This window comes from Nilaparvata lugens, chromosome 6 (assembly GCF_014356525.2).
Source record: "Nilaparvata lugens isolate BPH chromosome 6, ASM1435652v1, whole genome shotgun sequence".
Classification (NCBI taxonomy): Eukaryota; Metazoa; Arthropoda; class Insecta; order Hemiptera; family Delphacidae; genus Nilaparvata; species Nilaparvata lugens.
This window is the reverse complement of record NC_052509.1, coordinates 4,085,046-4,113,032: the sequence shown is the minus strand read 5'-3', so window position 1 is coordinate 4,113,032 and position 27,987 is coordinate 4,085,046. Positions and strand designations below refer to the sequence as shown.

The 27,987-nt window shown below is 33.9% G+C and overlaps 2 protein-coding genes across 2 annotated transcripts; one reads left to right on the top strand and one right to left on the bottom strand.

Annotated features, from left to right (window-relative positions):
• The first annotated feature begins 19 nt into the window (after positions 1–19).
• On the top strand, positions 20–27,615 carry LOC120351773 (serine/threonine-protein kinase mos-like). Its single transcript, XM_039429972.1, has 5 exons — positions 20–193; positions 21,830–22,194; positions 23,709–23,943; positions 24,539–24,719; positions 26,463–27,615. Exons 1-5 carry the CDS (start codon positions 75–77, stop codon positions 26,796–26,798), a joined length of 1,236 nt encoding a protein of 411 aa, XP_039285906.1. The 5' UTR covers positions 20–74; the 3' UTR covers positions 26,799–27,615.
• On the bottom strand, positions 4,011–21,424 carry LOC111044500 (U6 snRNA-associated Sm-like protein LSm5). The gene is made up of 4 exons (XM_022329663.2): positions 21,256–21,424; positions 20,966–21,012; positions 14,155–14,351; positions 4,011–4,164 (listed from the first exon to the last, which is right to left on the bottom strand). Exons 1-4 carry the CDS (start codon positions 21,342–21,344, stop codon positions 4,132–4,134), a joined length of 366 nt encoding a protein of 121 aa, XP_022185355.2. The 5' UTR covers positions 21,345–21,424; the 3' UTR covers positions 4,011–4,131.
• Positions 27,616–27,987: the final 372 nt, after the last annotated feature.

Genomic DNA, 27,987 nt, shown 5'->3' with positions numbered 1-27,987 from the left:
AAAATGAAAATATTTAACCAGTCTGTAATTAAACTGGTGAGTGGAACGTTGCAGTGAAAATTAAAGGTTATACAATGGATAAAACACCGGTTTTAGCAAAACAATTGGCAAAAATTGTTTTCAGAAGGAACAGTGTGTCACCTGTGAGATTAAACGTTGGTGAAGTGGTCGAAAAGAGATTCTCAAGTGAAAGGTAGGTCAAATAGAAACCTGCCGAATAAAAATAGGTATAAGATACGGTATCTTCAATTTTATGTACCGGTATCATATTTTGATTTATTTTTATATTTTTGGAAGAAACTACCAATAAATGAATTGGTGATTTAGTAAGCAAAATGAGAGCAATGAATTTACGCATTCCAGGATTCTTTGGATCCATGTTTTTACTTTCCTTGCCCTATTACCATAGGTAAGGAAAGTATTGCTTTCCAAAAAAAATTAAGGTACCCTAATTTCATGTTTTCTATACGTTTCAAGGTCCCCTGAGTCCAAAAACATGATTTTTGGGTGTTGGTCTGTGTGTGTGTATGTGTGTGTATGTGTGTGTGTGTGTGTATGTCTGTGAACACGATAACTCCATTCCTAATTAACCGATTGACTTGAAATTTTAAACTTAAGGTCCTTATACCATGAGGATCCGATAATAAGAAATTCAATAAAATTCAATTCAAGATGGCGGAAAAAATGGCTGATAATAACGATTTTCTTCAAATTCATACCATGGATAGAAATTCATAAGCACTATCAACTGGCATGAGTCTCATTTCTGGGAAAATTCCATGAGCTCCGTAATATTCTTGAGAAAAATGGCGGATAATGACTAAAAAACCATGTTTTTCACGGTTTTCTCGAAAACGGCACTAACGATTTTCTTCAAATTTATACCATGGATAGCTATTCATAAGTTCTATCAAATGACATGAGTTTTTTCTGGGAAAGTTGCAGGAGCTCCGTAATATTCTTGAGAAAAATGGCGGATAATTACTAAAAAAACCATATTTTTCACGATTTTCTCAAAAATAACTTGACCGATTTTTTTAAATTCATACCCTGTATAGTTATTTATCAGCTCTATCAACTAGCATGAGTCTCCTTTCTGGGAAACCAATGGGGGGTCCACCCCATCCTTGGGAAATGGACTTAGTAACCTCCTTCTCGTGCATGAGGTAGGTAGGTAGCGCAGTTCATAAAAAGAACACATAGTCGAGATATTTCATCTGTAGAACAGCTGTTTTGACGAATTTAAAAAAATGACGACTGAAAAAATCATCGAATTTCACAATTCACACAAAGAAAAGGTACTCTGAAAACAATTATATATACACATAACTTATACAGAAGTCTGATCGTAGTTTCAAATATGAGCAAGGAAAGTTGTGTGAGTGTACCACACCAGATTTTTCTTTTTGAAATACTTATATTAGAATTAACAAAAGTCAATTCCTAAATCAATAAATTAATATCTATGAGCCTGTCAAAGTACTTTCAATTGTTTCTTTTCCGTTAGGGCTACTCTTGAATATAAATAAAAATAGGAATCCAAATACCCTTTTTTAAATGGTTTACTCACAACATGTTTCGGCTATATGATGCCATTATCAAGTGATTTACATATTATGTATTTATTTACAATGCAAATGACACTAATTCAATAACATTAGAAGATAAAATAATAAGGTAGTCCTTGTGCTATTTTTCTTCCAAATTTATAGGTGAAAAAGTTCAAGATAAGGTTAGAATTTCACATGTAGGTACAATTTTTAAAAAATTTTAGTCCAAAATAATAGTGAGTAAACAATTTTTAAAATGGTACTTAGATTTATATTTTTATTTAAACTTTCAATTGATATTCTACCTTACTCTTGTAATCGACCTTTTTTTATTTCTTTAAAGCAAGAGGAGGTGATATTCTTTTACTCAGGCTAAGAAGTCAAATACTTCATATTTAAGTTGAAAGAATTCTGAAAATATTTCTGAACCGAGTCGGAAAACACCAATTTTCAATCTTTTATTTCATTTTCCCAAATTTTACATTTTTTACAAGTTTTATGTAACTGCTTCGCCCGTTTAAGTACAATTTATTGTTTTATTGTTCTAGATACAGTCACTGCATTTACCGTTGCCTCATTGTTTCAATAAATTTGTAGTTTTGCGGTGCAATAGCCTAGCCTATTTATTCCCTGAACAATTAATTTAATACCAAAATATAATTTCCTAAGTATCAATGCAATAATAGCTAAAACGAAACACTTCACAGTATTGCTTTTAAATAAATAGCAAATGAGGAGATGCACTATAAGCAGGAGCAACAAGATGGTCAAAAACTGTTCAATACCTTAATTTATTCTCATTGCAGGTGCAACCAAAATAGCCTACCTTACTATACATTCAAGAAAGAAACGTTAAAAATACCTTACTATTTTTTTTCAGAAATATCTTGAAATACCTACCAAGAAATATACTACTTTACTACAAATACTTACGTTAAAAGTACATACTATTTTTTTCAGAAATATCTTGAAATACCTACCAAGAAATAAGCGTCAAAAACACTTTACTAGCCTAATATTTTCAAGAAAGAAACGTCAAAGACCCTTAAATTCAATGCAAAAAAAAATACAGCTTACAACAAACAAAACAGCAAAAATCGAATCCTTTATCAAATGCTCACTTCAACAACAGTAGTTATGTAAATTCCGGATGCGTTTCAAGGCACTGCGGCAAGGACCACATCTTCAGCGTGCAGGGAGAGCTTTGATACTTGAGACTAATTATTGGTGTACATTTTCATCTACATTAAATTACTGAACAACAGTTCAAGTAGGATGAGGACTATACAAGAAAGTGCAACTAATATCTCTAAGATTGGTTAAAAATGAAAGTCCATTGCAAGCTGATGCGTAATACACTCAAATACATAGGCTTCAGATAGATTGAAATCAATTCTATAGATCGAGAAAATCATTATTTTCAATAGAACAAGATGACATGAAATAAAATACTATTGATAAATCAAAACTAGGCATCAGGAAGAAATGTTGTGATGCTTGCAATACTACTTAGGGCAATTGCACAAAAGCCAGTTACATTTTATCGTTATTCGTTCTCTTGAAATTATTCACGATTAAAATTTAACCGGCTTTGTTCAATATATTGAACTTTTTATTGGGCTATTTTTCAACAGCACAAGATGACATTAAATAAATTCTACAGTAGCCCGTACCTTCCTGGCATATAGATATTGAAGAAAATTTCCAAATTTATTGCTAAAAGCCGACATCAAACTGAAATAAATCCAAATTGATAGAATACAAGTGCCGATATAGCAATTGGGAAGCTTCTAGCCCACAGAAATCATGGGAGGATTATATTTAAAATAGTCTTCGGTAATAAAATACATAGAAGGAATTGAGACTTGAAGATATAAAATATTGAGATTTTATCTCAAAATTTGAGAGTCTGAAACTATCTCTACTAACAATCAATCATAATAAATATTCTACCATTTTATAGGCTGAAATAGGAGTATCATAAACAAAGATTGGAGCTACTTGCCAACTTACTACCACGCCTACAATAGAACTAAGGCTATTATTTCAATTTACACTTTACCAAATCTATTCAATACAATATTATCTTTTTAATAGCAGAAAAAAGACTACAAGAAAGTTTTAGACTACAAGCTCAATGCTACATACAAACAACAAAATATATCAAATATAGTTTTTTCAACTACAATATCTAATTATCTTAGAATGATAAAATCCAAACTACTAATCTAATAAAAACCAACCTCCTCAATAATATGTTTTCTACTGAAATGATAGTATATATTACACTACAATAATAATAATTATCAAACGAAAATCCATATTAAATTCATTAATTTATTTCCATCTGTTACAGTACAGTTCAAATAAACCATCAAGATGATTGGCTGATGATCCACTCATTGATACAGTGAAATTTATGAACATTTAGGACACCACCGGTTAATAAAATAGATACACTACTTTTCCAACTGTTTTATTTTATAACCGATTATTAACCTTACAAATGATAATTTACAAAACTTACAGTAACTTAAAATGAACTTGAATGGCATTCGGCAAGTATTCATTATAAAACCAATCAATCTCCCTGCATATCACCTCCAGGAACAAGCTGAAAAATAAAAATGCATTTGATTATTGATTGAGAATGTGAATACAAAATATATTGCTTTTTAAATAAATGATATGATTATTTGTAAATAAAATAAAACATTTGGAAAGGAAACATTCAAGAATTTGAGTTTAGAAACAGTAATGTTGATGGATGAGTTTTCTTTTAAAACTAACAAAAAGTTTCAGTAAGAGACGTAGAAAAAGCACTACAAGATATTAGAATTATTCAATAGATATAACATAGAACAATTCTACTTCTTTTGAAGTGATGTACAATTTGCAATACCCAATTGTGTTTTCCCTTCAATATGGAGTCCTATAGGCTAATACGTGTACAATTTTCGCTGTGTACGATATCTAAAGATAATATTTCAATTATAAAAATCAAGGCAGGTTTAATAGAATAAATTTAATTTTTGCATATAGATAAATACATAATTTATGTAATAGATTTTACAATTTATTGGAAACTTGAAGTAACGAACGAGCAGTGAACTAATTTTCAATAAATGAGAAGAAGAAGAAAAAGAAGAAAGGAGAAGAAGATGAGAAAAAGAGGAAGAAGACAGGAGGAGGAGAAGAAGCAGAAGCAGAAGAAGACAGGAAAAGTAGAAGAGATGAAACCGTCTAAAATTATAGTATACAGAGTGTCCCACGGAAGGTGTAACAGCCGAAGACCATACATTCTACATAGAATTTACAATAAGAATGTATAGTAACATTTTCTTATATCGACCTTGGTTCTCAGTATATATAGATTCTTCGATATCTTTTTAAAACTTCAATAACTAGAAAACTATAAATCAAAATCTAATTCCAAGGATATGGTTGGAAAGAGGAAGAAATTTCCAATAAGATTCATTTAATTTCATCCTTTTTTAACCGTTTTTGAACCTCTTATGAGCGCTGAAACGTGAAAAAGTTCATTCGTCGAGTTCAAAGGTAAATTTCAAACAGTTTGAACGCTTATAAAAAGTTCAAAAACGTCAAACAAAGGAAAAAATTGTGTTACTCTTAAAGTGAATTTCCTCTTTCCAACCATATCATTAGAATTGGATTTCGACTGATAGTTTTCTAGTTATTGAAGTTTTTTAAAAATATCAAAAAATCTATATATCTAGAAAACTAAGGTCAATGTAAAAAAAATTTACTAAACATTTTTGTTTCAAATTTCATGTTGAGTCTTTGGCTGTTACACTTTTCGTGGGACACCTTGTATACTACATTTGTCTTAATATAAATATATAAATGAGCATTTTATTATAATAAATTACGGGTGTCTGCACGCAGATAGTGGTCAGGCGTTCCGAGTTTCAGCAGTCAATAACTCCCTTAAATCCGACTGAATACGCAAGTTTTTGTAGGTATCACCCTGCAAGAAAGTACGAGGATCGTTCCACAATTAAATTACATAATTTTTTATAGCCCTGTACATGACAGGGAGATTTACATTTTCTGGGACCTTTCTACCATGTTTAGTGGCAGTGCTGTAAAATTTGTATGTGACTGCCATGATTCATTCATCAGTTACAACACGGAATAAGAAAACCTTAATAAGTGTTCTACACTCCGTGGTTACAAGCAATCCAATAAGAAGCTACCACACACTTCTACCGCCAAATGAGAGATTCCTATAGTAAGGTCCACGTTATAATGGCAGTGGAGAAAGACAGGAGAACAACGTTGCCGATCCTCTGTCTTGTCAATGCCTTCTATGGAGGGTAACTGATACCGGTTTATTGATGTAAAAGACTAAGAAATTGTCAAAAAACCACAGATTTATTGATACTTAGAAAGACCGGTTTCATTTTGGGAATAAACAAAATGGGGAATCTAACTTTGCAGAACATTTGATAACAAATAATCACAAGTTTACAGTTAAGGAGAATGTTGAGTTTCTGCATGTTAATAACAAAGGCAGATCTTTGAATATTCTAGAGGCTTTATAAATAACAAGAGTAATTAAGGAAAATTCCCAGTATAGTTTAAATGACCAGATTCATTTCAACCAATACAACACTACGAATTTAGTTTTATCGTAAAATTATAAGCATACATTAGTCAATAGTTTTTCCATTTAAATATTTGTTTTATAATTTTTCACAATTGTTTTCATGGTTCTTATTTTGTCAATTAATTATATTTCTGTATAATTACTTAAAAAACAATCTGGCAACAGAGCAAAGCGAGAAAGAAATAGCGCTATCCACTTTGTTGAATGATAGACAAGATTAGCAATACAATTGCAGAGTCGTAATCAGACCTCCGTAGAGTGCAGATCGTAGCGAATAATTAGTGTAGAGTAGTACTAGTAGTGAAAGTGGAACAAGTGGTGTCAACAACAACCAGCAGTCTACTCAGCAGTTTTTCATAGTGAAAACTACTCAACGTTTTTTTCTGAGTGAAAAGTGTGTCACCAAATTTTTCGTTTGAACGTTGCTCGCTTTAAAAATTAGGTTCTGTTTCTTTAATAAACAATTATCAAACTATCAATAAACTATGGTGTTTTGGATCTATCAGCCTTAAGATGATCCATTCGCCAATAAAACTACCACCATCCGCGCAGCTAGAATACGAGGAAGAGGAGGAAAAGGATGAAATGAATATGCCTCCCGAATTGCCACCGAAAATTAAAAACGATAGCGGAATACGTTTCGAGGTACGTTCTCTTAGAAATATACAAGAGAAATTTCTAAAATGGGGGAGTGAAATTATCATGAAAAAAAAAGTATCCAGAGAGGACTATGATTCGTTTTTAAATGTGTGCAATGAACTAAACATAAGTATCGAAAGAATAGACGTGAAGCAAAATATTCAAGAAAACAACGCGGAAATGTTTGGAAAAATTCACACTCTGGAGCAGAGTGTGAATAAACTAGCAAGTGAAGTTGCAAAAAGCCACAACAAGCCGATCTCATTTGCTGAGGCCGTGCAACTGCCAAAGAAGAGGACCGCACCTTCTACATTGTCGAGTGCCGCCTCCACTGCTGCAGCCAGGGAGTCTCCGCCCCGGACCAAGAAGCTGTTACCCAAGGAGAATGTGATCATCCTGAAGCCAGCAAAAATAAATGGAACGGAAAAGGAACAAAGCGGAAAAATTCGAGAAACAATAAAGAAGAACATCACCCGTGAACAAAATTTGAACATTAAAAAAGCCGTTGATGTCCGTGGTGGGGGTGTGCTGTTAGTGCTTCACCCAAGGGCCAATAAAGAAAATGTTTTGGGTGATAAGGTCCTGCAACATCCAAACATAAAGGTAAGCGAGCCACAATCCAAATTGCCAAGAATAATTCTGTATCACGTCGCTGCAGATATAACTGCTGCTGAATTGGCAAACGATGTATTGAGAGAAATCTCGAGTCATCGTCATTGAGTAGGGAAAATTTTTTGAAAAACTTCAGGCCGATTTTTAAAATAGGACCGAAAAACAAAAACACCGTGCACTGGGTAGTGGAGTGCACTGGTGAATTAAGAAAAGAATTTATTAACAAATCGCGGATTGGTATTGATTGGAGGGTGTGCCGAGTTGGAGACTATGTTGCCGTCTCTCGTTGCTTCAAGTGCCAAAAAATTGGACATATCAGTAAGCATTGCACTCAAGCACAAAACACCTGTGCTCACTGTTCCACTACAGGACATGATGTTAAAGAGTGCCCTAATAGAGACAAAAAGCCCTCATGTTTAAATTGCCGCAATGATAAAAAAGCTTTCGATCACAAAGTAGGTGACAGAGAGTGCCCTTCCTATCAAAAAGCGCTACAACAAATAATTGATAGAACTGATTATGGAATCTGAAAGAAAAATATTAATATACTGAGGATAAATAAAAATAATAGTGATAGTAAAATCAAGCAATCAACCCAACACAAAATGATTACTTTAAATTCCATCCTTAACAAAATTGATAGTTTCAACGTAACAACTAATACTGATAAAAGTAAGATAAGTCTGGTTTATAATTTTGGTGAGAGGGTTGATGTTATGATATCTTTTACAAAAATAGGAAATATTATTAAAACATCCAAAGGTCTCTCTCTGCTTAGAAATAAAAAGTATTTCTCTCTTGAAGAATGGAATCACCTGAATGTGTTACTGGATTCTAATTGTATAAGAGTTTTGTTTTCTGATAAGAACATTCCTATTTTCATATTAAATGATGGTGAAAATGGGGTACTTATTGATCTTTTGAATAGAATAAATGATTGGAGTAAATTCAATTACCCTTTGATTATAGGAATTGATTCTTTTAACAATCTGGGTGAAACTTATTTTGATATTCCTGCCACTGAACTCTTGAGTACTGTCATAGGAGCTAGAGATTTGAAGTTTATTTTTTATTATCGAGGTTATTGTGAAATTAATTTTCTTAATATACCTAAGCTATCTGATAGTCCGGGAGTTGAGTACCCTGTGGGATTCTTTGAAGGTAATAATAAACGTGAAGCATTCATAAACTCTATGATTGAATTACGGACCCTACTTCAAAACACTGATAACGAAAATGCTAAAATATATAAAAATATTCTTCTTAGGGTCACGCATAGAAACATGTCAATATCAGGTGATGAACTAATAAGCGTCCTGAATAACAATATGAACATCTATGATAATAATTTGAAAAGATTCCTATTCAAAACAAACTCTAAATACCGAATGGGATATTGCTTGGAGCAGGGTGGAAGTTACGTAGAATTTCAAGAGGATACTTTAAAATTCTCTACTAAAGAACGATATGTTTTAGTCACACGTAATACTACACTTATGCTGAATAGCGAATTAATAAAAACTATAAATAGAATAACTCTTCATGAGTGTAAACTTTCCAAAATAAAATGGTATGACGGTGTTCCCGGCTGTGGTAAATCTTACTTTATAGTCTCGCATCATGAGCCTGGCAAGGATCTAGTACTCACTCAAACACGGGCAGGTATTAAAGCAATCCGTGAAACTGTCATTGAAAGGTATGGTCGAAAACATTGTAATCGTCTTAAGCTTGATTACAGGACAGTTGGCTCATATATAATAAATCATAATCAGAATAAAACATACAATAGAGTTTTTATTGATGAAGCTCTACTTATGCATGCGGGTTACATCGGTTTTATTGCTAACTTGAGTAAGGCCTCAGAAATAATTGTAGTTGGTGACGCAAACCAAATACCCTACATTGAGAGAAGTAATTATGCCACAAGATGGCATAAAATTTCAGAATTCTGCGAACCTTTTACAAAACAAACGGTAACTCGTAGATGTCCTATCGATGTTTGTTTTGTCCTTTCCACTGTCTATGAAAATATTACGACACTTAATGAAAGAGCTATCTCAATTCTGCCTACTTACAGAAATGGGGAATACCATCTGATACAACCCGACACTTTGATATTAACATTCACCCAAGAAGAAAAACTTATGGTGGGTGATACTATAAAGTGGAGAGAGGATGTTGCACTTCACACAATCCACGAAGCACAAGGGCTAACTCATAAAAATGTTATTCTAATCAGAATTAAGTACAAGGAGAATGAAATCTATAACAGCATGCCCCATGCGATTGTTGCCTTGTCTAGACACACTGAAACTTTCAGGTATTTAACAACCAGTCTGGTAGATGATGCTGTGGACAAACTAATTAAAAAACTTAAATTCATAGATAGTGAGGGGCTTGTTGAATGGAACAAGGAAAAGAGAAGTGGACCTGATGATATAATTTATGAGTGACACTGAAGAGGTTCTTAATATTTTAGAAACAGAAAATGAAACAGATGTAATCGACGATTATTTGAACTATCACTTTCACGAGGACAGAAATAAAGATGCTGAGTGTTTCAATATTATGTCTATGAATATACGTAGTTTGAATGCTAATTTCGATCAGTTTATTTGCTGCCTCAATGAATTGAAAACTGATATTCACATTATAATATTAACTGAGACCTGGTTGACTGCAGATATGCCGTTCATTTTCAACATTCCTGGATATACGGCAATAAATAAGTACACTAAACAGAATAAATGTGATGGATTATGCATGTACATAAAAGATTGCATAGGATTCAATGAAGTTTCACTCGATATCTCTGATGCTAATGTAGTTAGTGCTGACTTAAGAATTGATGATTTTATTGTGAAGGTGATTGGGGTTTATAGATCACCAAGTAATCAAAATATTGATAATTTTCTTAATAGTCTGAGTAATGAAATCAGTAAAATTCCTAATGGAATAAATGTATGTGTGGCGGGAGACATGAATATAAATACACATTCAACTAGTGTTCCTGTTCAAGATTATCTGCATATTTTCAATAGTAATGGCTATAAGTCTTACATAAATGGTGATACCGAGTAACAACCACAACAAATTCTTGCATTGACCACATTTTTTATAAAAATTCAGGCAACCATTCTATGTCCACTAAAGGAGTTATATTTAGGACAACCATAACTGACCACTACGCGGTTGTACTGAACTTGGTGAAGGTCCTATCAATAAGGATAATAGAAACGTATTGATAAACACATTAACTAGAACCAACTATCATGCACTACTGGAACGCATAAGGAATGAGGATTGGGGAGAAATCTATACCGTGAATGGAAGCATTGACACTATTATGGATAAATTTGTCGATCGTTTGACCAGTCTCATCAATCAATGCAAGAAGGTAAAAGTGATACCTAACAGACTTCGTCCCCTGAAGCCCTGGATATCTGAAGGCATCATAAGATCAATAATCACGCGGGACAAAATGCATTCTAGACTCAGAAGAGATCCTAATAACAATATCTTAAAGAATGAATATAAGGCTTATCGTAATGGTTTGAATAAGATCATAAATCATGCAAAGGAAGTCTACTATAAAGGGAAAATTGAAAATTGTAATAACAACAGCATGAAGTTGTGGAAGTGCATAAACGAGGTTATAGGTGAGGCCAGTATCAAGGAAAAGAGTACTGAACTTGATGCTCACTCCCTCAACAATTATTTCACAAATGTGGGTAAACTACAAGCTCAAACTATCAATATCCCTGATAATACTGGTGATCGATTTCCTGCAATACAGATCGATAATACGTTTTTTATGAGACCAACGTGCCCAGTTGAAGTTGAGGCAACTATTAAAAATCTAAAGAACAACTGCAGTCCTGGTATTGATGGTCTAGGTAATATTACGCTGAAGAAAATAGCCAATTTTATATCTCAACCTCTCGCTTTCATTTTTAATAGATGCTTTGAGGAGGGATATTTTCCCGAGCACCTCAAATCAGCCAAAATAAAACCTCTATTCAAACAAGGTGACCCGACTAATCCCTGTAATTATAGACCGATTAGTCTTATCAGCAACCTTGCTAAAATAATGGAGAAACTAATAAAGTCAAGAGTTGTTTCTTTCTTGAATCTTAACAAAATAATCAACAAGAACCAATTCGGTTTCCAAAATAGTAAAAGTACATCTGACGCTCTAATAAAATTCATCAATACTTTATCTGATAAAATAAACTCCAATAAGAAAACTATTGCGGTCTTCCTGGATATACGCAAAGCTTTTGATACAATACCTCATAATACTTTGTTCAATAAACTGGAGTCCTATGGTTTCAGAGGAGTCTCGCTTAAATTGTTCAAAAGCTATCTGAGTAATAGAACCCAGTCCCTAACCATAAATGATCAATCTAGTGTAACTAACTTAACTTCTTATGGTCTTCCTCAAGGTACTGTACTTTCTCCCATCCTTTTCATACTCTATGTAAATGACTTTTTAAATTTAAGACTTCTAAACTCAACTGTGATATCCTTTGCAGATGATACTGCAGCTATTTTTCACGGAAATTCATGGAATGAAGTTCATACTATAGCTGAAAATAATATGCTTTTAATTAAGAAGTGGTTAGATAAGAATACCTTAAGTTTAAATATTGAAAAAACTAATTACATTACTTTCTCTGCAAATAGAGTAGGGCAGCCTAACGAGAATCAAGATTTGAGACTCCATTCTCAGTGCAATTTAAACTTGGGTAATTGTGATTGTCCCACCATTAAAAAAGTCAATAATACTAAGTATTTGGGAATTATAATTGATGAAAACCTTAAATGGGATGTTCATATTAAATACATATGTAGAAAAATTAGATATTTATCCTTTAAATTTTACCAAGTTAACAGAATTCTTAATAAGAACCACCTGAAAATGATGTATCATGCTCTAGTCAAGTCAATTCTGCAGTATGGCATAGTTGTTTGGGGAGGCTGTTTCAACTGTCATATTGCTGAATTATTTGTAGCACAAAAACTGATAATTAAAACTATATTAAACAAACCCAGGCTCTATCCAACGGATATGGTTTTTAGTGATTTTGAGGTCATGACTATACGTCAATTATACATAAAAACCGTAATTGAGTACTTAATAAAATATAGATCCGATTTTCCTCTCACAATAAACTCTACTCTTAATTATTATAATCTAAGGGCCACTGCTAACAAATATGTAACCTATAACACTAATATTGAATGTATAAGGAGGCAATTAATTTACATAGGTACTAAAATAATAAACCTCATTCCAAATCACTTTCTCATGGACAATAAGATCAGCGGAAAAATTAAACTGGATATAAAAAACTGGACATACAGTAATTTCTTCTTCCATTTAGATATATGACTCGAGATTTCTGCTCCAGCATTTTTTTTTTTTTTTTTTTTTCATTAGTTTTTTTCATTTTTCAGTGGACTCGCTTACCTTTATTTTAAGTACCTATTCCTCTGTTTTCTTCCTTCCCCCCATTTCTCCCTTCCTTTTTTCCTCATTACTTCTCTTCTCTTCTTTGCCTGCCTATTACATGGGAAACCATAGTTGGCTAGGTATCTTCCTCTCTTTTTTTCTCTTCTCCAACACACCCAAACACTAAGCCCATGGTTTTTTATATTTGTAACATTTTATTGTGTTTTATTTGTTTCGTAAATCTTTGTAATTTTGTTTTGTCTTGTTTTGTGTGTTTTTTAATAAATAAATTGAAATAAAAAAAATTGAATTGCTAATCAAACACTGCCATTATAACGTGGACCTCACTATAGTGTCATCAGTTTTTTAACGGGAGAAAATAAACGTCCGACTGTAATTCACTGAAGTTGTGAAGTGTGTATGGCTAATTTCAGCATTAATTTTGTCAAACATAAGGCTACCGGTCGCGGTGCCTTCGGACATCTCCAACAATGTTTGGGGCACTGACGTGAATGGACAGCCACTTCGTTGCAACGTTGTGTAATGTTATTCTTCCTTCAACAGAGGATTGGAACAAACCAGAAGCACTTGGAATAACGTCGTCCCCATACACACTACACAACTCATGGCGAATTTCAGAGGCACTTTTATACTTTCCCGTTAAAAACGGATTACACTACAAATTTTTCATTTGGCGGTAGAAGTGAGTGGTCAACAGAGGATTGGAAGAAACGAGAAGCACTTGGAATAACGTCATCACCATACACACTACACAACTCATGGCGAATTTCAGTGGCACTTTTATACTTTCCCGTTAAAAACGGATTACACTACAAATTTTTCATTTGGCGGTAGAAGTGAGTGTTAGCTCCATATTGGATTGCACGTAACTGACGAATTATTCATGGCAGCTGCATGAAAAAAATACAGAATTACCACTAAACCTGGTAGAAATTTCCTTTAAAAATCTACCCTTTTCCTGACATGTACAAAGCTATAAAAAAATAGTGTAACTCAATTCTGGAACGATACAAAGCCAATATAAGCCAGCATATTCACTGTCAAATATTAATTGATGTATCTTTCCTCACAACCGATTGCTTGTCACAGTCTAACAAAGATTTGCGATTATCACGTGGATGATGATGAAAAATAAAGACAATAGCTACAAATAGGTAGCTTTTTGAATTTTATATCTGGAAAGTGAATCATACTAATTATGATATGATCAATAGGGATTACTTTGAATACCCAGACGCAATACTAACCATTGTAATATTGTTTCCATTGAGTAGAATCTGGTCGAGTTTTGTAATTCGTCTACCCTCAGGGGTAGATTCATATTCTGTAACATCCTCTAGCAGCATGTTGACGAAATCATCAAACCCCAGTAGGGTTCCCACGATTTCCTTGTCATTTTTCATAATTATGTGAATTCTTGATCCGATACACTTGTCCACCAATTCTGGAAAATGAGACATAAAGATAATAATGCTTTATTAAGAAGAATTCACGACAGAAAAGTGCAGAGATTCAGAAACTCAATGATCAAAATAGTTGTTTGTGCAACTAGTGCGCAAAGTGACAGTTTGCTGCATCGAAAGAAACGTTTACGCCCGAGCCGTAGGCGAGGGCGGAATGGTTTCTTGAGTGCAGCAAACGAACTTTGCGCACGTATTTCACATTAAATTTTTCCTACAGTTACCATTGGATATGAAAAGTGGGTAATTATGGGTAAAATTGCCTGAATAATGTAGTAGTGTTTGAATGGCGGGGGGCAGCTGTGTGGTGTGTGCTGTGGTGGCACTGTGCTGTCGTTGTCCTTGGTTATAATATCTACTTAATAATTAGCGCGTTGTGCTTCGTTGCATAATTAGCGCGTTGTGCTTGGTTGCACCTCTGCTCACTATAGCAGCCCAGTCACTGTTACCAACTTAATTTTGATTTTGCTGCACTGTTGCTCCATATAACCTACTAACTATTTTGCGTTGTCATGCTGCAAATCTGGAGTACGCAAAGTACTCACTTTGCGCACTAGTGCGGGAAAGTGATTCTTTGCAGCCTGCAATCAGTGCACAAATGGTCACTTTTCAGGGTATCTGTAGGAAAAATTAATTTGCCGGCCAGATAGCCGAGTTGACTAAGACGTTGCAACCTTCAGTCTTTCCATCGAATAGGCATGGACGTTTAATCATATCATAATAGGGCATTTAATCATTTCATAATAATTTACCCTCGCACTTTACATTACCCACGCACAAGCGAAAAACCATGTGGGCATCAACCGCGATAAAAAAAAGCATGACTGTCAGCATTAATTAAAAGAATCAACAGTTAAAAATATATATAATATGATATTGGAACTGGTATTAACAAACTTATACAATAGCAAAAACAGAGGGAGAAGATAACATTAGCAAATATTTAAATCGACTTTAATTGTTTTAATTAAATCAATACCAATTCTTACTGTATGAATAGGGTAGTGATTATAATATGAATAGGGTAGTGAATATAATATGATTGGTAATGCTGTGAATAAAAAGCAAATCCTCACCAAAGTATGAGGGAGATTCTAATTGAATTCAAGTGAATTAAGTCCGCACAGCACGAAATAGTTCCATGTACCAGTTATTCCTTGACAGCCTGCAATCCAGACTTTTTCAACCACTAATCAACATCATAAATATTCTTTTCCTACAGTTACGTTGAAAAGTGGCCATTGCTGCACTGATTACAGAACGCAAAGAATCACTTTTCCGCTCTAGTGCGGGAAAAATTTTTCTGCACTCCAGATTTGCAACATGGCAACGCAAAATACTTAGTAGGTTATATGGAGCAACAGTGCAGCAAAATCAAAATGAAGTTGGTAACAGTGACTGGGCTGCTATAGTGAGCAGACGTGCAACGAAGCACAACGCGCTAATTATTATTCATTATATATTATAACCAACGACAACGAGGACTTTAGGATTTTAGGATTAAGGTTTTTATCAATAATAAAATTACACAGAAAAATATTTGATGCATTTCAGGCAATTTTACCCATAATTACCCACTTTTCATATTCAATGGTAACTGTAGGAAAAACTTAATGTGAAATACGTGCGCAAAGTTCCTCTGCTACACTCAAGAAACCATTCCGCCCTCGCCTACGGCTCGGGCGTAAACATTTCTTTCGGTGCAGCAAACTGACACTTTGCGCACTAGTTGCACAAATAACTATATTAATGACTGGCTATACCAGTGTAATTGATCAAAACATGGAACTAAATATGAATTCGCAAAAAAATTAAATACAGCAGCATTGGAATATAGCCCAGTCAAATAGTCATTATAAAGCGACCCGAACAAACAAAAATTAAAGTGATTGATTTTATTGCTTTAATCGGTCCATTTGAGTTCTAGTAAGAGTAATCTATGGTTTCCCACCAAAATTTCTGAAGGCATAACTTTTGGCAGCCTAAAAACCGTTAAATTTTCGTACTTTTTTCAGTTTTTCCACGATATCTCCAAAACTAATTGTTCTATCAATATTTTTGTTCCATACTTTTTTAAGGAGCATCAAATTTTCTACAATTTTCATCTTTAAAACGTTCATCTATCTCCTATAGGAAGCTAGTTATGGCTCGTCGAAAATTGGTATTTTTTTCAATTCTGCGAAAAATCACCAAATTCACGTTCTTTAGTCGGATTTACGGCTGAATTAGTCGTCTATAGTATTAATTGATCGTGATAATGGTGTTGTCATGATGTTTATGAGGTCAGTGATAATCTTACTGACTCATAATGGTGAAAATGAGAATTAGTTATTTGTTGTAAGGGAGCCAAGTCAGCTTTGTCATTTGGGGTTCCCAGAGGAAGATGGCAGAAAGGGGATGTGTGAGGTTAAGATTAATGAGGTTAATTAAGATTATTGAGCTTAATGAGGTGTGTGGTTAAGATTAAGTCAGATAAGTTGATCTATTCAAATAGATAACATAGTATTCATGGTTAGATTCTAGATTGCAATAAAAATAAGTGGAATAATAGTTATTTGTGCAACTAGTGCGCAAAGTGCCACTTTGCTGCACCGAAAGAAACGTTTACGCACGAGCCGTAGGCGAGTGCGGAATGATGGTTTCTTGAGTGCAGCAAAGAAACTTTGCGCACTTATTGCACATTAAATTTTTCCTACAGTTACCATAGAATGTGAAAAGTCAGTAATAGACGGTGAACTTGTCCTACATCAAATAAAATGTTCGTTTGTGCAAATCTTTAGTATTTTTAATGCTGATGATAAATATTGCAAACATTCCACAACAGAATTATTTCAAATTCAGTCTGAATGACAATAGAATGAGTTTAATATTCTCCTATCCGAAAACACAAAAGTTATGCAGCAAAACTTTGCTTATACTTAAACGGTGCCCATTAATTTGTTTCATTGATTAATTTGTCTATGCGATCAAAGCTGTAAGCTTATGTTTTAATTTGTCTATTAATGTAAATAAATAAATAAGTTAATAGGCCCAGGACTGATCAAGGATTAGGCTAGTGATCAGCCCTCAGGACAGACTTCTAACCTGACCATTCTATGAAATTTTCATGTGTACTTTTTATTCCAGTTCCAAATATCCTCAATTTTGAGTCTGAATGATATATTATACACAATTAGTGTGAAAATATAGTTTCAGCTTGTTTTTTTTTCTTGTAAATACATTAGTAAACGTATCAATTTGGCCTTTCTGCTTTTCTGGCCAATCGCCTAGTAGCAGCATGAAACGTATAATTAAGGTTATAGGCTTTCTGCATTATTTAAAACGTGATTAAATTATACTATATAGACATTACATTTACCTGAAATGCTGAACGTCAATCATTCAAGTCACTGTTGAGTAAACAATATTATTGTATTGTGTTTTTGATTACGGTATTCAATAAATCTATTCTGTATTCTGTTTCTAATTCATCAACGGCATTCATTGAAGTTGTTCTACGAAAATGTGAGTAGAGATGTTTCGGGGAGTTGAAGAACTGAATAACTTTTTTTAAAGAGTAAATATTTATGTTTCAAACCTAATGGATACATTATTGTTTTAAAAATATAACCTTAGTGTCAGTAATAAGAGAAACCTAACCACAAAAGTAATTGAAGATATAAAAATACTTGATTCCTTGATCATAAAAATGATCGATAAATGTTTCCAATGTCTTCCAGTTAAAAATATAGGCATCTCACACATAAAAAAATCGTTCATGATAACTTGAATAGAAATAAAATACTTATATTGAATACTATCAAAACTTCTTGTTTATTTACTGTTCGTTATTCAATATCCCACGGTAGTAATCAGCTGTTTTACAAAAATTTCCAGCCAGAACATATTCAGGTTTACCAACTTTTCTTTTACTTTGCCGCACTCTACCGTCATAAAGCGTGTTAACTATTTTGTGTTGTTATGTTGCAAATTTGGAGTGCGACAAAGTCTTTGCCGCACTCAAATCTACATTCCTGCACTGGGTGTGGGAATAAGGTATTTTGCGTGCTATAATTGATGCGGGAATGAGCACTTTTTCGGGTAACTGTAGGAAAAGTTATTTTAAAATAAATTACTCAGAAAGTTACATAAACTTCTAGAAGTTATTCAACGAAATGGTGATCAAATGTATTCAAAATCTTCAACAATTATTATTATGCTATTCCAAGGAATCGTTTGCAATAGGTACTATCTATACAAATGTTTATCTAAATGAAAAAGTAAAGTTTGAATATAATATGAATGTCCATTCTTGGGAAAGGTTGTGTAGTAGTTCAGTGGTAGTGACTTGGGGACCTAAATGGAGCCTCTTGAAACCCTGTCGAGCCACAACGCATATGGACGGGGAATGGTCACGTGACACTTCTCCTCACATAGGAGTCTGCGTGAACTGCAGCTACTCAGTTTACGAGTTTACCTTGATTGTAGTGTTTGTTACTGTGACTAGCGTGTAAAACAATGAGTGGGATCGACGATACACTGTGTTTCATTTGTCAGACAACTAAAGAAGATGAGTCAAGTCACATTGTGACCCAGAGAGGACTAGAAAGATTGTTAAAATGTAGTGTTGAACGTCAAAATCCTCAACATCAACGCTTTCTCAAGAAAAGCGGAGAGGTGAGGATTCACAACTCTTGTCAAAAGAAGTATGTAAATCCAAAACTAATAGCAGTATGCATCTCCTCTTTTCTATCAATTCATAAGCTACACCTTTCCTTATTCATAACCCACTCAATTCTCAAATCTTCATTGTGCCAAGAAATTCTTGAAGATGAGTAGCTGTTTATGGCACTCGTCACCTCAAGCGGGACCGTCCCGTCCATCACGAGGTCCTTTCAACTTCAAAGAGCAATGCTTCATGTGTGGGCAAGGGAATCCTGAGTACTTTCAGCAAAGGAAGGCAAGAAGTCTTTTTCAAAACAAGCTGCTATTTGAAAGGTGACAAAGTTGGAAATGAGAAGCTCTGTTTTGGATGCTGCAAAGAAAAGGGATGATGAGTGGGCAATGAAATTGATTGAACGTTTCCAGAGTGAGACTGACTTAATAGCTGTAGATGCATGATACCATAGTGAATGTAACAAAAAACTTTACCTGCCAGTTGGTCTAAGAGGAAAGAAGGGGCGACCACAATCTCGAGAACATCTCTCATCAACATATGCCATATTTCTTCCTATATGGAGACTAATTCTGATGAGTGTCAGTTTTCTTACGAAGAGTTAACTAAACAAATACAGATTGGGGGCGGTCTTTAAGTAGTGATGGCAGTGTTCTTCAGCCCACACTAATGTCGCAGCAGCCTGCACCAGAGTCTCTTCTGTACATTGTGTCCTGCCAATGTAAGACTGGATATAGTAAGGCATGTACATGCATCAAAGCAGGATTAAAATGTTCACCCATCTGCAAAAATTTCAGTGGGGTGAACTGCGAAATATCGTGGAGGCAACCCTTGAGGATGAAGATGATGACCTGTCCCCGGACTTTGGCAACCCCGAAAACGATGATGACAGAGAGGCCGGCAAAGCACCAGAGCTCCAGGAGGAAAGCAACATACAACCAGGCCCATCCAAACGTCCAAGGAGGCAGTAATAATAGGCATTTCTTCCACAAAACTGGCGCAACTAAAAGAGTAGATTTCATGTAGGCATTCTGCTGTTTCATCCTCAACTGGACTATCTAGTGTAGTACTTGATAATTTTCACACTATAATAATGTATAACGTGCACATTTCATTCCCAACAATGGACGTTTTTAGCAATTAGCATTCAGTCTGAATTCACCCAACAACAGTTAGCGCCAAATCATGAGTCTCATAAATTTAACCACTATCCTAAAATATACATTTTTTGTTCAAAATCTTTCATCAGTGATTGTATTAACATCTCAGTAATACTCTAATTACGATCAAATAATATATATTACGACTTTATAAGAAGTAAAAAGGAAAAATATATGAATTTCGTGATTTTTCGCAAAGTTGAAAAAATTACCAATTTTCGACAAGATATAACTCGCTTCTTATAGGAGATAGATGAACGTTTCACAGATGAAAATTGTAGAGAATTTAATGTTCTTTAAAAAAGTATGAATAAAAATATTGATAGAACAATTGGTTTTGAAGATATCGTGGAAAAACTGAAAACATTACGAAAATTTAGTGGTTTTTAGGCTGCCAAAAGTTATGCCTTCAGAAATTTTGGTGGGAAACCATAGATTACTCTTACTAGAACCTCAATGGACCGATTAAAGCAATAAAATCAATTACCTTAATTTTTGTTTGGTCCGATGTACTATTTGATTGGGCTAATAGCCTAGTTTCCATTACAGCACATATTATTTGGGCCCAAGCTTACATTTCGAAAAGTTTATTAATGTAAGCCGCCATGTTTCATTCAAATTATTTAATGAATTTTAAGAAATAGGTACGGTAACTAATAAAATATCAAGATAAATTGCATTAATTTGCTTCTTAACTGAATAATATACAAGAAAGCCTGTGGCACTAACCAAGGTATTAGGTTATACTATTCATCAGAATAATTTATGTAATCAAGTTACTTACCCAGAGGAAGAAGAGTAGAAGGGTTTGTTGCAACTGATGCCGTCATTCTGTAAAAAAAACAAATTATTATACTAAAATAAAGTTGAATAAAAGATAAATAAGATTTTCAAAACATTGTAAACACGTTTGTAAACGATTACTTTGAGGTTAACTCTGTCGGCATATATTTCAGTAAATAACAGTTGCTTAATACTAAAAGAACCATTTCATTTGATGAACTTATATAATAATACAAAAAAAAATTTATGCAAAACATATTGAAAATTTAGTGCAAATTACATTTTATTTACCTGATAATCTCACAGAACACAAAAGATTTCAAAATAGCTTGTTTGGTTTCCGTTTTTTCTCTTTGATATCGATACATCGAATCTCGCATTTGCAATATTGACTGTATTCGATAATCAAACTCTCATTCTCGACAGTCGACTATTGACGCACTTATTTTTAAATTCATGGTGCCGGTTGCACAAAAGCCGGTTAAAATTTAACCGTGATTAATTCCACGAGAACCAATCAGAGAAGCCGTCTTTTCAACAACACCTTCTCTGATTGGTTCTCGTGAAGTTAATCATGGTTAAAATTTAACCGGCTTCTGTGCAACCGGGTTTTAGACTCGTTTGCACAAAAGCTGGTTTAATTTTAATCGTGATTAATTTCACGAGAACCAATCAGAGAAGACCTTTTTAAAATACGGCTTCCTTGATTGGTTCTCGTGAAATTAATCAGAATTAGAATTTAACCGGCACATTTCCTGAAAACTGAGCCTTCTCAGCAAAATTGTTTTGTATTTAAATTGAATTCTTTATTGTGTATCCTGATCTTATAAAATGGCTGAAACAATAATTTTTATCCTATTTTCAGGAAATCTCCTTGTTTAAATCGGTTTAGGTGTAAAAACAACCCACCAACAAGGAGAGCACTCAACTTTGATAGTTTTTCCCCACTTGAAAAACAGACAGCTTTACCTTCTATTCTTTTAGATGGAGTCAAAATAGACTTCAATAATTCTACAGAATTTCTAAATAAAATAAAGACTGTATCATCAAGTCCCAAAACAGAAACTCCAATTTTTCACACGAGTATTCTAGAGACTGGTTCCCCTATAAGAGGAACTCCAATTCTGAATACTCCTGAAAAGCAAGCGATTTTGGAGAACGGGAAATCAAAATCTTGGCCAGTGATAGGTAAAGGAAATTTTGGAACAGTTATGAAGGCAAGACACAAAGGTAAGTAGGAATATTTCAGATAAAAATTGATATTCGAATACTTACCGTAACCGTAGGTACCAATATAAATTGTACCGTACGATATTCAATCTTCTTGTAAAATTTACACATCATGTTCTTTATTATTGCCAATTTAATAAAATAATATTTTTAATACATTACTATGTCTTGCATCATGGACGACAATATTAGAAAGAATGTATTTTCTGTGTGTAGCCTATGTATGCATGAAAACTGGAATTAGTAAACCTAACTTTATAGTCACATGAATATTTTTAAGGTCTACCGTACTTCAGCTTTACTTCTTCAGGTCAGACTAGTAAAAAATTATAAATATATGATCAAAATTTCACAGGTAATTACATAATTTTATTCATGGTAAAACGTTTCTTCTCAATCATTGACTTAAAAAGTAGAAAACCCATCATTTGCATTATTGATGAAAACTAGCCCAAAAGTGGATAATAATAATATTCGAGTGACCTGGCTAGCTCAGGTCTGGTGTCAGAGTTTTCAGGTCGCAACTGATCAAAAGCCCAAAAGTGGATGAAAACTATACCTCATATAGAAAATGTCTGCTTCAAACTCAGTAGGGTTATATATCTCCTTCGTAGGCCCAAGGATTGTGTACACGCACACTATTTGAGAATGTGCTATTTCGCTTTTTTTTGGAGTGTCTTTATGTATGGATTGGTCTTGTGGGATTGTGCCCCAGATGTGCAAAGAGTGTTTTTATTACAGAAAAAGGTAATACGAATTATATCAGGTGCTGCGTATTTGGAGCATTGCAAGCCATTATTTATAAAAGGAAAAGTTATGACAGTTTACAGTATGGTAGCTTTCAAACTCCTACTTCAAGTAAAGAAGGATATAGACATCATATAGATGCAGAGTTGACATCCACAGTTATAATACACAGAATAAAACAAAAATAGATGTACCTTACACAAGACTGATAAAGTATCAACTAGTCCTAATCATGTATCTTTGAAACTTTTCAATATTCTGCCAGACTCAGCCAGAAACTTGTCTTTAACAGTATTCCGACAAAACCTTGAAAATCTTCTCTTACAGTACCCACTATACTCACTTTCTGATTTCCTCCAGCTGTCAGTAGAGAATTATTTTTTGGAAACCATACGTAATAGTACTCAGTAGTCTCTAACTATTTGTGTATATTTATATTTTTATGTGCTCTCTCGATATTATTGACATATATTAGCATATATTTAGCATACTATTGACATATATGGAGGAAACCTTAAATAGAATTTTCCAATAGCATTGTTTGTGCCCTGAAGGAATTAAACTTTTATTCTATTAGAATATATTACAATGTATAATATTTTAATTTAATTTTAATTGTTTGACGTTTCCGATAGCATTGTTTGTGTGCCCTAAAGGAATAAAAATCATTCTTATTCTATCTTTAGTGAAATATTTGATAATATAAAGATAATATTTAATTTTCCAATAGAATAATGTAAATCTTCAATGAAACGGAATTTTTTCAGGTAAAAGAGTAGCAGTAAAAATTATTCCGAAAAATAATAGCCCAAGAAAAGAATCACTAAGAAGGGAAAGACATGCCCTTGAATTGAATCATCCAAATATCGTAAATATGATCAGCGTTATTAATTCTCCAAACACAAAATTTGGAATAGTTTTGATGGAACTGTGGAACTCAATAGATCTACAAGAGGTTTTAGATGACCACGAACGTGAATTAACCTTCCTACAGAAAGTTTGGTGAGTAATCATTATATTACTTATTAGAATTCTTCAATTATTTTGAATCAACACTCTTCAATACAAACTTCAATAGTTTACTCATATGACAGGCATTATCAGCAATGAAAGTACGGTACAGTACAGTTTATTGTTCTTCAATAGGTTTTGTTTGTTCAGAGTTCTTCTTCAGTTAATCAATTTGAGTTGTCTTAGGCTCAACTCACACTTACGCGACTCAGGTCGAGAAGAGACTCGACTCTAGTCGAGAGCATGTGTTTCCAAATGGTGAGACTCAGACCAGTCGATTCTAGTCTACGCGACGTCACCATTTGAAAACACATGCTCTCGACCTAGAGTCGAGTCTTCTCGACCTGAGTCGCGCAAGTGTGAGTTGAGACTTAGTCCAAACAAACTAAAGCAGAAGATAGATTTTATACTATTAATTTAATAATATCAAGGAGACTCCATTATTTATCTTGAAATCATTTCAGAAGTGTTGATAAAAATACAAGTCAGGAAATGATTTTATTCAAAAATATAACAGCTACTTTTATTAATAACATTTTGATCTTATATCTTCTCCAATAATAATTCATCTTTCTCTGGCTGTCAGTTGTTCTTTAGATGTATGCCAAGCCCTGAGTCACTGCCACGAAAAGAAAATCGTACACCTGGATGTAAAGCCAAAGAACATTTTAATACACAAGATGGGCTGGATTAGCAAGATCTGCGATTTCGGAAGCTCCATCTCGATAACTGACATGGAACGTTATAAATATTGCCCACGACATCAAGTGAGTACTACAATTCATTTCCAACTGAGAAATGTGTCTGTTGAGGTTGAGACACTTTTTTCAATGTATTTCAACTTTTAGGGTTATAATAAATTGTTTCAGTCTTGGAAAACAACATACTGTAAATAAAAATGTTGGAAATTTACAAATTTGGGCTACAAAGTTTCTGTAGAAAATTGCTTGATTCATGGCTACTAGCAACTGATTTCTATTCAAGAATCAATAGTGATTAGGTTACAAGAGTCGATATAATTACTAAATAACTCTGATATACAATGGTTTAGCAACGATAAAAAGGTTGAAATATCAACGGCGTAAGACCAACCGTCCTTTTTCTCGTGAATGAACCATCTATATAAGCAGATATCATTAAGTCATTGGTATTGTGAGTAACCACAGGTAATATTCCAGCAATAACTCCAATTTCCTTGTTTTTGCTCTCTCTCAAACACACACACACAATTAGCTCACAGGCTTTCTGGCTTCTATGTAATCTAGCAGCACTGTACTCCATCCGTAACAGCAATGCTGCAATCTAAGGTTTGCAAAGACTGTAGTGTGTCACTGAAACTTCCTTGTTTTTTGTAGTTTTTAAATGTAGCTGGTTTCAGTAACTGGAAATGGGCCCGTTCTGTGTACATGGAATGTGGTAAATTGTCCAATTCACAATTTACCAAGTGAAAAGTTCCACGTTCCATGGGAGGAATTTTGACAGATTCTGTTCCAGCTCCAACTTTCTGCCCCACAGTCGAAGTGTGGTAAATTGTCCGACCTGGTACAGTTCCAACAGGTTCCAACTATCTGAGCTCTCATTGGTCGATCATTGTAGTCTGCTTGCTTCTCTGCGCATGCGCCGATAGTTTGTTTACCATAGCATAGAATACATAACCAACAATATGATGTTTGATAACCATTCATTAAATAATTTTTTCTCGATAGAAAATTTGAGAGTAATGGAATAAAAGAAATTTACACTTTTCTAGACGGTAGGTTTGTAAAACAGCCTTTCTTCATTCATGCAGCTAGTAAACGACACATTTTAGTGTAAATCAACTTTATATGTGCGCGCCAAAAGCTTGAATCAACGATTTTGAAATGGCGTTCCATGGGTACATTTTGCACTAGTCACGTGATGGAACAATTTACGATTGGGACTGGAACAATTTACTGTACACAGAACGTACACAATGTATCTCATATCGGTGACTAGCAATGTAACTGGCGTAACTGGTAATGTATAGCATAAGTAGCATAAGAAGTAAACAATAGCATAAGTAGATATCCCATGGTATAGGGGGCGTTTATGTCGCAACTTTTACTGTTATCTCAAGCCGATAGTTCATGTAATTCTTTCCCGTGAAGCTGTGTGACACTGGTAGTCTCTCATATTGTGCCGTTCATACACTCTCACCCCAACAAAACAGTAAAATTCGAAAATAATCAACAGTAATCGGCTTGAGATAACAGTATAAGTTGCGACATAAACGCACTATACCATGGGATATCTTCTTTCGCTATTGTTTCTCTATGGTATAACTAAGAATACGTCTTCGGAAGACGTCCTATCTACCAACGTTAATCTCCCATCTGTCCCGTTCACTCCAGTGTAGTGTAGCTTTAACATTGGGAGATAGGACGGCTACACTTTCCGAACACGAATTCCCAGCTACGCGTAGCTAGGTGTGTAAAGACCTTCAATGGCTGTTTCATTGTGTATCACATATATTGTATCTTTTCACACAGGGAACAATACAGTACATGGCACCAGAAATGTTCAGAGGAAGTACAACTGTAACAGAGAAAGCCGACGTCTACTCTCTGGGAATAACAATGTGGCAGTTGATGAGTGAAGAAACACCATACAAGGGAGAAGATCTCCACACCGTTATCTACAAAGTGGTATCACAAAATTACAGACCAAGTTCGTCGAATTTACAAACTATGGATCAGAATTTCATCAGCCTTTATGGGGAATGTTGGTTGGGTGATCACACAAATCGCCCCACAACTTCCGAAATTTCAAAAAGGTTGTCTAAGATTTTAGAGGAAAACAATTTCAAAAGTGATGTGAAATGTTGAAAATATGTGTGATAAATTAGTGCGCTATCTGTAAGAAATTAGTGTGAATTATAGGAATGAACCTTACATTGGTTGGGAGTGGATATGAATACCTCTTCATTAATTTCAATTCAATGAATAGAGAGATAATTAGGTATTGAAACTGATAGTTATCAATGGAATCTGAAAGAGTTGGCTTATTGTAAGTCACATTAGTATCTGTCACAAATCAATGTAGTACAGGCAGAAAGTTTATGATTAGTCTTAACGTAAGATTAATTATTATATTGAAAGAATATCTCTACATTATTTTTGATTGAATGAATTTGATGCTAATAATTTTTCAAGTTTAGTGGGATTTTGAAATATCTACGTATTGTATTGGGGTAAACATGAACTTAATAACATTGCAGTGAAAGATTGAACTCTAGATCGATAGAATTAAGATATCCAATTGATCCATCGAAAATCATTTCAAAAATGATATTAAATTTGAAATACATTTGATGGATTGATTTAGGAGTGTAAATGAAAAAGTTGTGAAATGAATTGAAATAAAGTCAGTATCATTTGAAAATTTAAGTAAAAACATCAAAGCGAAATGTAAGTTATGTAAAGATGAGAAATGATATGAAGTTTTAGGAATCCTGTGATAGATTAGTATAGAGTTCAACATAAATTGTATAAATGTAGCAAAGGTTTAAACCTTTCAACCAACGCTCAAAATATGTATGATAAACTGTAGAATTTATATGAGAATAGAGTGATAAATCGAAAGTATTTTGTGATATATAGTGTAGAAATTTAAGCAATGTTTTTAATAAATTATTGAACATATTTTTATGGAAGTTTGATTGAGTTTTGTCCTCATATCTATTGATAAACAGTTCTAACATACAAGATAATTGTAATATTAATTCATACTTCCATCAATTATTGTTTAAATGAATGCATTTCAAAGGTGAGCATTAAAGCTACTATTCTAGCATAACATTATGAATAAAATAATTAATATTAAACGAGAAGCCAAATTAAATGTTGTAAATCACCCCGAAGACTCTGCTACTGCAAATATTGACAATAGGGTAAACAGCTAGATGGAAATTCGATGAGCGCTACTATTCAAAAATTATTGTCAGCCCGGGAATCAAATAGTAGTGCTCATCGAATTCCATCTAGCTGTTTACCCGGTTGTCAATATTTGCAGTAG